This window comes from Perca flavescens, chromosome 9 (assembly GCF_004354835.1).
Source record: "Perca flavescens isolate YP-PL-M2 chromosome 9, PFLA_1.0, whole genome shotgun sequence".
Classification (NCBI taxonomy): domain Eukaryota; kingdom Metazoa; phylum Chordata; class Actinopteri; order Perciformes; family Percidae; genus Perca; species Perca flavescens.
In genome coordinates, this window is record NC_041339.1 from 3,822,274 (window position 1) to 3,836,329 (window position 14,056).

A 14,056-nucleotide genomic window follows, 5' to 3' on the forward strand; every position below is an offset into this window, starting at 1 on the left:
TTTTTTTCTTCTTTCTAGTTAACTCAAATCATGGTCCGCTACATTTACTACTTTCTTTATCCTCTTCAGTCTGTCAGTAAACATTTATGTTGTGCATCCACACATTGTTGAAACCCACATAACTTTACTTTAAAGTCTTGTGGATTTTCATTTCCAAATACACATGAAAACACAGAGACTTTTCACTCAGTGTAAACATACACAGATATAAAATATGTATACATATGGTACTGTCAGACAATATGGAATAAGATGGGGTTAAACCATAAAGCTCTCTTAAGTGGAAATAAAGGAAACTGTGTGTTAAGGGGTTATAATATCCTTACCGTACCTTATGTCTATTTGGGTATGGCAAATGTCAGCTGGCATTTTTGTCACAGTGCTGTTATGATTTATTTTAGACAAAAGTGTGTATCATGATTTAAAAACTTAAAAAGACCACACTGTGTTGATGGGCCAGCATGATTGGATTAAAATATATTCCAGTCCAGTTTGCAGGTATTGCTCAAAATACATTATACATTTTCTCTCCATCTTCTGATGGAAATGATTGTGTATCAATCAGTATCCTCTTCACATATAAATGTTGAACTACATTACCTTAAATGCTATTCGATCAAATTAAACTTCTAATTTCCAGTTTCTGCTGTTTTTAAGGTGTTTCTCGCTTTTAGTATTCCCAAAGGTCAAAACGTGTTATTAGAGCTCTGGGTAGTTTTACACACGGGCTGTATAACGTTTGGAGACAGCCAGCAGACAAAGTTCATACACACCATTCATTAGAAACATTTATTGAATAGGCTAGGGCTGGGTCGGTAGTTCCGGTTCCCCTTCGCCGTAGCGGAATTATCCAAGGGCCGAAAAGTTGCTTTGTAAATAGTTGTAGCCACATTTTTATTAACTTATTTGTAATCGTTGCGTGCCACCAAGGCCCCCATGTAACCAGAGGAGGTACTTTTAACGGATTTACAAACATTTACCAAGCCGTCGAGGATCGGAAGTCAAGTTCTACCGTTACTCAAGTTTAGCTGGTGTGGACTCTCCGGTGAGCTCTGCTGCTCTGTTAGCCTGCAAATAAAGCAGATTTTTTTTTACTGTATAGTTTGCAGCCTCTGTGGTGTTCTCTAAACCACCTCTTAGCCATGTTAATATGTCGGGGGAAAGCCATAGCTTTGGTTGTCAGACTAGATGGATAGCATTAGCTTAAAGCTTAACGCTGATCTTGTAGATTTGCAAGCATTGGTGTAGCTTGGCATGCTAACGTTAGCTTTAGCTAGCACACTTGTTGGCCAAGTAGTTCGTGCTAACGTTAGCTTGCTAGCCGCCCCTGTTGTTACTGATTTGAAGGGCATGTTTGACAGAAATACCGTTTAAAGGGAAAATAACGGGCTCAACGTCGATATGTTGACATTTTTTTATCTTAACAATAAGCAATAAAGTGTCAGCTTTTCATGTCTGTATCAAGTGCACTGGGAGAAGAGCAACTTGCATTATTCCCATGTAGCATTTGGACACAAAAAAGCATCTACTTATAAATACTTAAAATATTTTCAACCTTATAAAGATTAATAGTAGGGGTTCAGAGGGAATAAGTTGAGCTGTGGTCTCAAATTTTTATATGTAACATGAAGTTAACAGTCTTTGCACTCCCCCTCACTATGAGTTAGCTAGTCAGTGTTGAGGTTAGGGGGGTAACCCTAACCCTTGCTCAAAAAAAGGTAATAGATTACACATTACTAGTTACTTTACAAAAGTAATGCCTTACTTTACTACATTACTCACTGCTGAAAGTAACTAGTTACATTACTTTTGGATTACTCCGTAACATCACCTGAGATGCACCATAACTTACTTGCCAAATAACAATATCAAGTTAAACCTCATGTATGCCCAGATCAACACAAGCCCTTATTATGATGAGGACATCTGCAAGATCTCTCTTTTAAAAATGTGTCAAGAAGTACTGGTGGTTGTCTGCTCTTCACCAGCACTGCTAGTTATTGCCAAATGATTTGTTTGTACACAATCATTTTTATGCTTCAATGCAGTCGCCCTCCTTATGAGCTGTTTATTTGTACTTTTAAGTAGTGGCAATTCCTTATATTAAAACATTATTGTCTGTATACTGAGATAAAGAGATGGAAAGAGCTTGTGTAGGGGTTCTCCTTACAATATTGTGGCCCAAGATGATGGGGGGTTTTCCCAATTACCAAATACTAGACCAGCTTCACTTATACTATTTAGCCTAAATAATACATGTCACTATGTGACGATGTGGACCCCAGGAAGAGTAGCTGTGCCCTTGGGATCCTATAATAAACTAAATTGTTTTATAGTAGAGAGTGGTTCCCTGATTATTGGTCACCACATTCTGCTGTATATGTAACCTTATTGTAGCATGTGTATGGTTTAATGAATGTCTGGTTTTCTGCCAGGTACCACTTGGTGCTTCCTTTCTCTTCCGCAGTCATTTTCAGGCATTTTATAGCGCATGAGCACACCCGCGCCTCATGCTGATGTGAGCGCTCCCCGTCTGTTTGCCATCCTCGCCCGCCGCGTTCCCCTGCCTTCTTAGCCCTGTGAGGCTCCCAACGACCTGTAGTGATGTGTGATAACGGAGACCCTGAGGATAAACCCCCTGCCCCTCCGGTCAGGGTGAGCAGCACCATCTTCAGCACCAGCTCTGGCAAAGACTCCCTCTTAGCCAACCACAGCTCTAAACCCCTGCCTTCTGTGCCTGAGGAGAGAAAACCTCGCCACAAGATCATCTCAATCTTCTCCGGGGCTGAAAAAGGTGGGTTTGGCCCGAAATACATTTACTGTTAAAATGTATTTTTGTGTTTTGCAATCGGTCTAAATTAGAGATGGCCCGATACCACTTTTTTGCTTCCCGATACCGATTCCGATACCTGAACTTGCGTATCGGCCGATACCGAGTACCGATCCGATACCAGAGTGTCATATATTTCATTATGTTTTAACAGCTGTGTACTACTATCCCTGTATGGATGTGATATGATATAACAGCTGTATACTACTATCCCTGTATGGATGTGATATGATATAACAGCTGTATACTACTATCCCTGTATGGATGTGATATGATTTCTATCTTTGTTGTCGGTCTGGCTCAGGTTAAACTCTTTGTGAAACATGAACAAACACAAGCAATGAATGCCCCAGAACTTTCTTTTATTCTCCAGTTTGACAGTCCGTTATAACGGAAAAAGAACATAAATAAACTACTATAATGTAGATTTTCTTTAGGGCTTTATTATGTGGTATTGGATTGGTACATAACCTCCAGTACTTCCCGATACCGATACCAGCGTTTTAGGCAGTATCGGAGCCGATACCGATACTGGTATCGGTATCGGAACATCTCTAGTCTAAATGTGGTCATGTGTGATTTTTTGAATGAGGTTTTGGTTACTTTCAGGTGGTAGAAAGAAAGATCGAGACAAAGAGCGACCAGAGATCTCACCACCTTCAGATTTTGAACACACCATACATGTTGGGTTTGATGCTGTTACGGGGGAGTTCACTGTGAGTTTTCAGTGTTTGGTTGTTCTCGCACATACACATGCTTTTTGACACTTGATTTTTTACCAAAAACACACACACATTAACATCACTTCATACGTCTGCGTTATTTTGACACCACGTCATCTTTTGTCATACGCAGGGTATGCCAGAGCAGTGGGCTCGACTACTCCAGACCTCAAACATCACCAAGTCGGAGCAGAAGAAAAACCCACAGGCCGTGCTCGACGTTCTTAAGTTCTACGACTCTACCGGCAACGGTCGTCAGAAGTACCTCAGCTTCTCATCTTCTGGTGAGGCTCCAATTTAAATTCTACTAGGGTTGGGTATTGTTTGGATTTTAACAATTCTGATTCCAATTGCGATTCTTCCTTTCGATTCCGGTTCTTATTGGTTCTCGATTCCGATTCTTTGAGGGGTTGAGTTGAAACGGGGGGAAATGCGGGGTACATGCTTATTTCACAAATAAGAGGAACATTTTATTTTGATTCAGTGGTGGGTTGCAGTTTTACTGGGCTTTTTCAACGTAAAATAAAGCCACACTACAGTGCCGCTTACTATGCTCCATGGCTGCAACACAACAAGTGCCTGGCTGCTACAGAAACCAAAACTCAAGCACATGTTAAATTTGGAACCCATGATCAGATTTGAAACCAAATCCTCCAAATGATTTTTGAACCGATTCCAAGTGGGAATCGGTTCTTGATGCCCAACCCTACACATTACGTGTATTTAGTTACCTGCAGGGCATTATGACTCCACCATGTATGTAGGTACACGTTAATTATTGCCTAAAATTACACTTTACCCTTTTGTCTTCAAATCGATAAGATTTGTATTGCATTCTCATGAAGAGGAATTTGCTCAATATTATCTCACTTAAAACAATGAGTGACCAGGCCGGTACTGAGTAAAACAGTACAATGTGTTAGCCTTGAAAGAAGTACTCATAAAACATCTTTTTTCTAACTCTGCCTCTGTTTTTTTTTTTTTTTTTTTTTTTTACAGAAAAAGACGCATTCACTCCGGGGCCTCAGTCTGTAAGTACTTCAAGACTTAAAACACACGTGCAGTTTTATTTGCACTATGTTTGGTTTGACAAAGGCTAACAACCGTTTTCCTTCACTCTCGATCAGCCTGTCAAAAAAGGCACTGAACCCTCTTCTCCGAATATCAAAGACATTGACGATGACGACGACGATGAAACTCCTCCTCCTGTTGTGGCACCGAGACCAGAACACACAAAGAGTGTAAGTCACCTGTGTTTCGTAGGCTTGACAGCACAGTGATTTTCTTGACATCAACAAAAACAAAAATCATCATTACATCATATTTCACTTTCTGGGGCATTCTTTGTGAGCTTGCAGTGTTTCCTTTTTAGGACTTTTTTTTTAGCAGTGGGAGCAGGTCTGTCCGAACAACAACACAAACAAATATATTTATTCACCTTTTTGAGGAACTATAGGGCAAACTTAACATCTACAACAGGTCTACAAAATGAATTTTACAAGAAATTCTTCATAGGGAAACCATATTATATTACGCTGACTCACTTGCCGTTTTAATGTTTCCAGATGTTTGATATCAGGACGATGAGCTGACAGAACTGACAAGTTGAACGTTGTCCAAGTTGAACGTTGTCCAATTAGAACGGACCCACCGCGGGGACGTTTTTGGTGGAGCTGGTCGTTTAATAGTTGACTCGGAAGAAAGCAAACGTTTTAACAATAAACTACATCAACACAACAGAATGTGGAGTTAAACTGGACAGACCCAATAACCTCTCAATAGTTCTACTTGTTGTTAAATTACAATGTGAGCGTCAGCCAATGGGGGCTGCAGTATGTCAGCAGGATAATTTAAGATTATTTTTTTTGGGCATTTTTTTGGCCTTTATTGAGGAAAGCTGAAGAAGAGAGGGGGGATGACATGCAGCAAAGGGCCGCAGGTCGGAGTCGAACCCGGGCCCACTGCGTTGAGGAGTAAACCTCTATATATGGGCGCCCACTCTACCAACTGAGCTATCCAGGCGCCCTCGGCAGGATAATTTAAAAGTCAACCGCGACTACATTTTGCGTCTGCCTTATTTCTGATACCGTGGCGGCAGAAATTTTGCCATGGCGGGCCGCCACTACAAAATCAACATAGAGGAAAGACTGACTTGAAAGGTATTTATTGAATGTTTGTCTTTGGTTATGGTTTTATTGTACAGGTGTATACTCGCTCTGTTATTGACCCCATCCCTGCTCCGAGCATGTGTCCAGACGGAGAAAGTGCGTCCAAGGCTGCAGACAGACAGAAAAAGAAGGGCAAGATGTCGGATGAGGAGATCATGGACAAACTGAGTAAATGATTAATAAATCATTAATCTTCCAAATCTGTTACACAACAATACAGCCGTTTCAATCCTACATGTTACATTTATTTGCTTTGTATTCATTATATATTGCTATATTGTTTCCTTTTACATAATGTGATTGTTATCTGTCTTACAGGAACGATAGTCAGCATTGGAGATCCTAAGAAGAAGTACACCAGATATGAAAAAATTGGTCAGGGGTGAGTGCAGATCCAACAGTTGGATTCAGAACGTGTGATAGGATTTAAGTTTTAATATGTACTATATAATATTGATTTTATAATAATAATAATAATAATAATAATAATAATAATATGACCTTCTTTCTCAACAAAACTGGTCATTATTCTGTATCAACATTACTTTGTTTTGTTTTTTAAACTTCTACCCACTATGTACACACGCTTGGATGATATCGATTTTGACTGTTGTTAAGCTGCAGTCAATTTGTCATTAGGTATACTCTTTACCGAAGTAGAGCAAATGGATAGATGCCAGTTAGTACCAGGACTAAATATTTTACTTGTGATTATTGAATCCTAATATTCCTGTCTTGATAGCAGGAAATATACATTGTCTGAGTCATAGTTTCATTGGGAAAAAAACTTGTAATTGTATTTTTAATTTTATTTTAGAAGTTATATGTTGTAGTTATGGCTGAAACTGGGGCAGGGCCATCACAGAAAAGAAGGAAATTAAACAAAGGACAACTAAAAGCTAAAAGGGAAAGTGAAAGACAATGGGCGAAACCAAGTCAATCTCGGTTGGGCTTTCAATAGAGGGAGACAATTACGGGATTGTAAATAATTCAAAAATGTCCCCAAATTGGCCCTCAAGTATGTAATTTCATTCATAGAATAATGTGCGATGTGGTTTTACGTCAGTAGCCAACATTAAATTACGTCCCACTTTCATTTAGCGCTGACGTTTTATTCCTTTTAGTACGTGTTTGTGTTGGCCTACTATTTTTCTTTTCCCTTGTCCCCCTGTTCTTGTGTAAAGCGCCCTTGGGTTTCATGAAATGCGTTATATTAATCAAAGTTATTACGTTGGTTGCTACAAGAATCTTGTAATGCTTTGGCTCGTCACACAGTGACAGTGATACCCGGTTTAGCTCACGATACATCCAAAGTAGGCTAAGTTAAAGTTTTTAGAGTTAACGGAGCTTTGTGAGATTGTGGCTTTTTTTTTTTTTTTAGCTTCATCAGTGTCAGGTTTATGAAGCCAGATACTTCCATTGAGATCCTAACTTTCTCAGTCAGTAATATTCCAAACAAAGTGTCATGCCACAACGATGATAGATGAATCATGGCTCTGGGGCATATGTTCTGTTTAACATCAGGGATTTTATGTGAAAACACGAAAGCATAAATACAACTGTTTAATATATACAGTATGTGTAGACTAATTTGAGTGGACTATTTGTTTAAATCTGAATTGAAGTAAATTGCTGATCTCATTTGTCTCACAGGGCATCAGGAACTGTATTCACAGCCATTGATGTTGCCACAGGACAGGAGGTAAAGAGTGACGAAATGCATTATGAGGACATGTGGAGAATATAAAAAGACTAACCAGGGGCACAGCAGTAATACATAAACATAAGTTAACACATATATATGCTAATAGTTTGTAGCAATAAGCTTTATTGATATAGCACTTTTTCTACAAGAAATACAGCTTTAAAGTGAGACTATGTAACTTTTGCTAAACAGCTGCCACTGTGGCAGCAAGTGATAATTATAAGCTAATGGTAAGTACTACATACTGTAACAGCAACACAAGTAAAGAGTAATCAAGTTAGCAAAGTGACCCGGTACTGTTAGTTACACCGCAATGTCTATTTCATATGCTACCTTGCCAGACCAATATGGTTGTATTAACAAAACTTCTGAGTTTGTTGAATTGAGCAAGGGTGTGTTTTTATTTATTATGAATTAAACGTCTTCCTTTGTAAGAGGAAGACTGTTATTTCTTCTTTCAAAAGTTGCATAGTCTTCCTTTAATGCTTTACTGTGAGAGAGAACAGACAATTAGAGAAAGCAGTTGAACATGCACAATACATACTGTATACCTATGCTGTCATAATAAAGACCAAAGGAGAGTTTGGAAAATGAAATTGGATATTTAAACTTGATACTAACGTGGTCCCTTCAGTAACAGTAATTCCAAATATCTGGTCTCTCGCTCTTCCTTTTTACAGGTCGCCATCAAACAGATCAACCTACAAAAGCAGCCAAAGAAGGAGCTGATCATCAATGAGATTCTAGTGATGAAGGAGTTGAAGAACCCCAATATCGTCAACTTTTTAGACAGGTAACACCGGGAGCACGCCGCAGGCGTAAGCATCGCGGATAGCAGCGTGGCGCAGCTATTCTTATTTGGGCGCCCATGTTATCCAATCTGTCCGGCCACACCGGGCACGTAACGTCCATGTATCCCCGCGCGCTGCAGTGATAGTTTCGTCGTCTCCTCTATTTCTTACGCGATACGCAAGCGTATGTGTCAAACCAGGCAGGTAATCGCATACAGGAAGACCACAGTGCAGCCGGATTCTTTACAAAAATAAAGCACATTTCAAAATAAAACGCCCAGGTTCATGGTGATTTCGGCGGTCTTGACTTCTCACAGCGAGACATGCGATCAGGCACACGGAGAGAGAGAGACCGACGGACGGACAGACAAAGTGACACACACACACACTCATCCTGTCTCTTTCTCTTGGAGAGAGAGAGACAGAGAGAGCCGAAGGATTGCTTTGTGACCGGCGCGTAGAAATATATGTCTGGTGTGAAAGGCCAGGTGCACAATCGGGCGTATCTACGCTACGCGACACTTAGGCCTGCAGTTTGTTCCCGGTGTAAGACTAAAAGTAAACCTGCAGCCCGAGTAGAACATCCAGTCATAATTTGAACAAATCCAAAAAGTTTGCGGTTGGACACCAGTGTGTGACGTCCGTGTGTTTGTGTGTGCGTGTCAGTTTCCTGATGGCCGAGGAGCTGTATGTGGTGATGGAGTACCTGGCTGGCGGCTCACTGACAGATGTGGTAACGGAGACCTGTATGGATGAGGCCCAGATAGCCGCTGTCTGCCGAGAGGTACACTGCACTCCTTATAACCATGGCTATGTAAAAGAGATCAAATCCAAGTCCCTCTTCATGTAAAACTTATTGGCCAAACAAAAAACTCAATTGTCAACAACTTTTCCCTTTCTTCCATACCTACAGTGTTTACAAGCATTGGAGTTCCTGCATGCGAACCAGGTCATTCACAGAGACATCAAAAGTGACAATGTGTTACTCGGGATGGATGGCTCTGTCAAGCTGAGTAAGTCCTTGTTCTGATGTCATCCAGAGCCGCCCATTTGTATGTTCTTTCACTGTAACTGTGCATTTACTCTTCTCCATCTCTTCGACAGCCGATTTTGGCTTCTGTGCCCAGATCACTCCAGAGCAGAGCAAACGCAGCACCATGGTAGGCACGCCTTACTGGATGGCTCCCGAGGTGGTGACCAGAAAGGCCTATGGGCCTAAAGTAGACATTTGGTCACTGGGCATTATGGCCATTGAGATGGTTGAAGGAGAGCCTCCCTACCTGAACGAGAACCCACTACGAGTGAGTGAGAACATTTTGAATCAACTGTGCCTTTTTTTGTGTTCATTTCCAACACTTTGACATGAAAGTATCCCAATCAAATCATCTGTACAATAAGCAACCCTGTTAAAAGATTGAGGTTCACTTCAAAGGCACAGTGTAATGTACATAATAAGCATATCATATATCAAAAACAAGGGTTGCACGATATTGACAAAATGTGATATTGACTATGAATATTACGTTATCAATATTCATTTCGAAATTTTTAAACGTATGTAAAATTACAAAAGTTAACAAATAACAATATAGTGCACAGTGAGACTCTGTATGGCTCTGTAGTGCGGCTGGACCACAGGTCGGTCATGAATGAAAAATATTCCATCTATCCGACTTCAAACTGCCTGTACCGCCTTTTATAAAGTTGCGGGAAAGCTACCTGTGAGAAATAGGTGCGGGATGGGATGTGGTTTGTCTAGTTCATTCAGAAGCTCCTTGAAGCCTTTTTTTATCCACTGTGTGGATGGGCATCATATCTTTGGCAGAATAATACGTTATAGCGTTGGTGATTTTGGTATGTCTCTTCGAGTTCTTGTCGTACTATGTGCCACTAGCAGAAACACTCGCTAGCAAGGCTTGTTTGGCTAGCTCTGGCGTATTAACTGCAACAGGTCTTTTTTTGGGATAATATCGTGCACTCATGATTCGTTCCTTTTTGTTGTCTCTATCTATTTCTTCACTTACACTGTCACTCTGTCGAAATATGCACACACGTCACGTGGTACGCTCCATAGGGTTTGTCACGTAGTGGACCCGTGCGCTGACGTGCACTAACATGTGCAAGTGGCGCGGTAACTAGCCAATGAAACATGGTCATTACAGCGTTTCAAGCGGGCTCTAAATCAAACACAACTAAGCCACACAGCCAAGGGACGGGGCGCAGCGCTCCACAAAATATTGCATACTTATTGTGACACTTTTGATATAATATTGCGCAACGTAATATCGCGATAAGGATATTAAGTCAATATATCATGCACCCCTATCAAAAACTTTAAATAATTAGTTACTAATGGGATAAATGATTTGTTTGTGTCAGACTTTGGCACAGTTGCTGAACAGCTGCAGTCCTCACAAGTGTCATGAGTTTGTCCTGCTCTACACATGAACTAACAGCAGCATTCAAGGAATAAGCCAGGCGTTCAAAAGTTGACTTGTTAGTTGTTAGCAGAAGTTGTCAAGATGCAAACAGACAGTCTGTCCAGTTTGTCTGCTACCCCTGTTGAATAGTGTTTTGTATTCTAGTTGTGTACAACAACTATTGAATTTGCTTTATTGGCCAAGTATGCTTACGCATATAAGCAATATAAGTAATATACATTGTTAATCTACAGATCAAATTTACTGTAACTGTAAACAGGGATACAGCTAGTGCAAGGGTGTGTGGGAGAGCAGAGAGTGTAAATATTTTAATGATATACAGTACATACCAGAAGTGATTTATGTACAGTATATGCATCCACCAAAGCGTTTTTTTCCAAGAGTGCTGTGTATTTACACTGCTACAAATACCAGCAGCGTGACGTGGCACTGGGCATCTCTTCTGCGCTGAGAGTGAAGGGTTTTTTTTTCGCTCACAGAGAGTTGAAAAAAAATTCAACTTTGGGTTAAACGTTGCGCTCGTCACGATCCCTTTTTACTGAGCCATTCAATCCCAGTGGAGGAGGGGCGGGACAAATACCTCAAAGACCAACCATCACATCCTACACAAGTGCTGAACAACAACAATAGAGAAATGAATTATCGTGCTTCAGTGTGCTCTTCATCTAGAGCAAGGGCCAGAGCAAGTACTCTACCTTGTGCCAACATTTTGACTTCTGCAGATCAGCAGAGACTCCTAGCTGTGCGTTTTCAGCTGGGTAAAAAAAAACGCTTTGGTGGACACGCCATGTGAAAGTAACACCAGCGATTGTCCGACCAATGAGAATTTGGTCCGACAAACGCATATGGACCAGCCGACCAGAAGGTGTCAGCCCTAGCATGTCTGCACATCAATGTACATTAGAGGTACACTGTGTAGTGTTTTAAGTATTTTATTAGCTAAAATCAATGTCTTCATTCATAAATATGTCCTCATTGGTGTAAAATGACCTCTGCCAATGATCTGACTTATCCTCGTAAGCAAATCATTTCTTATCTGTGTTTACATTGGACGGGCATGTCCAAGGAGGCTTCCATCTCGTTTTTGAAAAACTATAATCGCTGAGAGGGACATAGAGCACTAGCCGACCTGTCTAGCTAATCCACAACGCGTTTTCGTTTAGAGCCAGCGTCACGTGACTGAAACCAGCTGAGAAGGAGATCAGTGAGAGGCGCTTGTCGCTGCCCTTTAGTTCATAATGGAGGATCATACTTAATGCTGAGCCACGGGAGAAGGAATCCTCGTCACCAAAAAAGGGAAAATTGGAAGACGTGTTGTCATAGCTTCTTGGTACATAACAGCTACCGTAGTTGCAACACGCATTTGAAAAAGCGAGGAGCTAGAGAGCACTATTCGTTTGAATGCAAAATACAATTTCACCGCTAGATGGGAGAAATTCCTACACAGTGTACCTTTTTAATAATCCCACCTCATTTCAAACTGAACACACTGCTCTTGGTGTGTTCACATTGCATGTTACAAACTTCTATGTAATCTGGATTAGAACCTTCAGGGTCAACAGGTTATTAACTTTTGTAAGCCAGTTATCCCATATCCCCTACAGTTTATTGTATGGCTTTGTAAAGTCAGTTTACTGAGCTGTCATTAAGCCCTATGGAAAAGAATAGGACTTTATGGTTGCTGTGTGAATGCTGGTTTACAAAACGGAGTGCAACACTTTCGTAACATTTAATTAAAAACAGACAAGACTGTTAAAATGTCCTCGCTTTACCAATTTGACTTGATTCACTTGCTGCACGTGATTTATTTCTTGAAACTAGATTTCACAGTTGTTTCTTTTTTCTTTCGTCTCTTACCCTTTGGCAGGCATTATACTTGATTGCCACAAACGGCACACCCGAGCTTCAGAACCCAGAGAAGCTGTCTCCGGTCTTCAGAGACTTCCTCAACCGTTGCTTGGAAATGGACGTAGAGAAAAGAGGCGGAGGCAAAGAGCTGCTGCAGGTTAAAAACTCTTGCTGTTGTGAGATTATGTTCATTGAACTCATCTTGTGTTTTGATTAAACGTGCACTTGATTCAATGGTTGTTCCCTTTTCCCTCGCCTTCTCTTTTATGATCTTTGCCGTGGCGTGCAGCATCCGTTCCTGAAGCTGGCGAAGCCCCTCTCCAGTCTCACACCTCTCATCCTGGCAGCCAAGGAAGCCATGAAGGGCAACCGTTAGCTGATGAAACAAGCTACCCTGCCTTCCCATGCTGTGCACAGATATGTGCCAACCATTTAGATTTCGTGCCAGACAATAGGCTGAGAGTGACTTTCCACTCCTGATGCACCAGCCTTATAAGCCCTGACAAACCTCACTGTGAAGAAGACCAAAAATATAGAGCACAACTCCACCGCTCCATGTGAACTCTATTCTCACGTCAGAAGACAAGTCAAACTAAAGTGCTTAGCTTCAGAGTCGGGTCGTAGTTCTTTTGTACAACAACTCTCCTGGTGATAAGTTAGGGCTAGGCTTGTATTTAACTTGGAATGAAAAAGATGCCTAGTTCTATTTAGTTTTTTTTAATCAACTGCCTTAAAGAAATGCAGATTGTTGCCTAATGTATTGTTGATTGTGTCAGTGTTTCTCTTCCCATGATTTTACTACCTTTTGTAATTGACCTTTTCAGCATGTCCGTGTCTTAGTGATTTTGATACTTGAATTTCATATGTGTCCCCCTTCTTGTTATGTAGTTGGTCTCATTCAATGAACACTCTTGCTATTTCCACATTGACTCGTGTTTTATGGACATTTTCTCTTATTTTTATAGGAAACATTTCAGTACGTTGTTCATCGTGAACACGTGCTGTGATTGTGTCGTTCTACGATCGCCACACCTGACAGACCTACTGTACCAGTCTTCCCCTGTATCACTAGTCTCCTGATACCAGAGGTGCACCTTACAGGCAAATTAAAATGTTAGATTGACAGGGTTTATACTTTCTTCCTTTATTGTTATTAAAAAAAAAAATTAGTATTGTATGTTGAACTCTGTCCTTTGTGTTCTTCTGGACTAAACAAATGTGCTTTTTCCATGTGTATATTGTGTAGTTAATGTTTAGTTTGACCATATCATAGGGGTTAGCTGTCGAAGCCTTGTAAAGACGATTTGTTCTGTTTATTTTTCTTCTTCTGGACGACTAACAGCCTTGTCTGCGCACTCAAATAAATGCAACTGTTTGTGCTTTTGTGATTTGAGAGTGAAAGTGATTGTAATATCATTTTTTTTTTATTTTTATTATTAAACCATAAGGAAACCAGTGAGACTAGACTAATGTGTAGTGCAATATAGCATAACAATTCCTATCTATCCTGAATGTTTTAGGTGGAACCAATGAAGACTTTCTTTTATTACC

General features: G+C 40.6%; 1 protein-coding gene across 1 annotated transcript; it reads left to right on the forward strand.

The window, feature by feature from the left end:
- The first annotated feature begins 394 nt into the window (after nt 1-394).
- pak2b (p21 protein (Cdc42/Rac)-activated kinase 2b) lies at nt 395-13,893 on the forward strand. Its single transcript, XM_028587471.1, has 15 exons — nt 395-1,045; nt 2,436-2,794; nt 3,440-3,546; nt 3,686-3,836; nt 4,552-4,583; nt 4,680-4,793; nt 5,756-5,888; nt 6,039-6,102; nt 7,374-7,422; nt 8,106-8,218; nt 8,883-9,000; nt 9,130-9,229; nt 9,321-9,517; nt 12,525-12,662; nt 12,795-13,893. The coding sequence occupies exons 2-15, from the start codon at nt 2,605-2,607 to the stop codon at nt 12,879-12,881; spliced, it is 1,593 nt and encodes a 530-aa protein (XP_028443272.1). The 5' UTR covers nt 395-1,045; nt 2,436-2,604; the 3' UTR covers nt 12,882-13,893.
- The last annotated feature ends 163 nt before the right edge of the window (nt 13,894-14,056 follow it).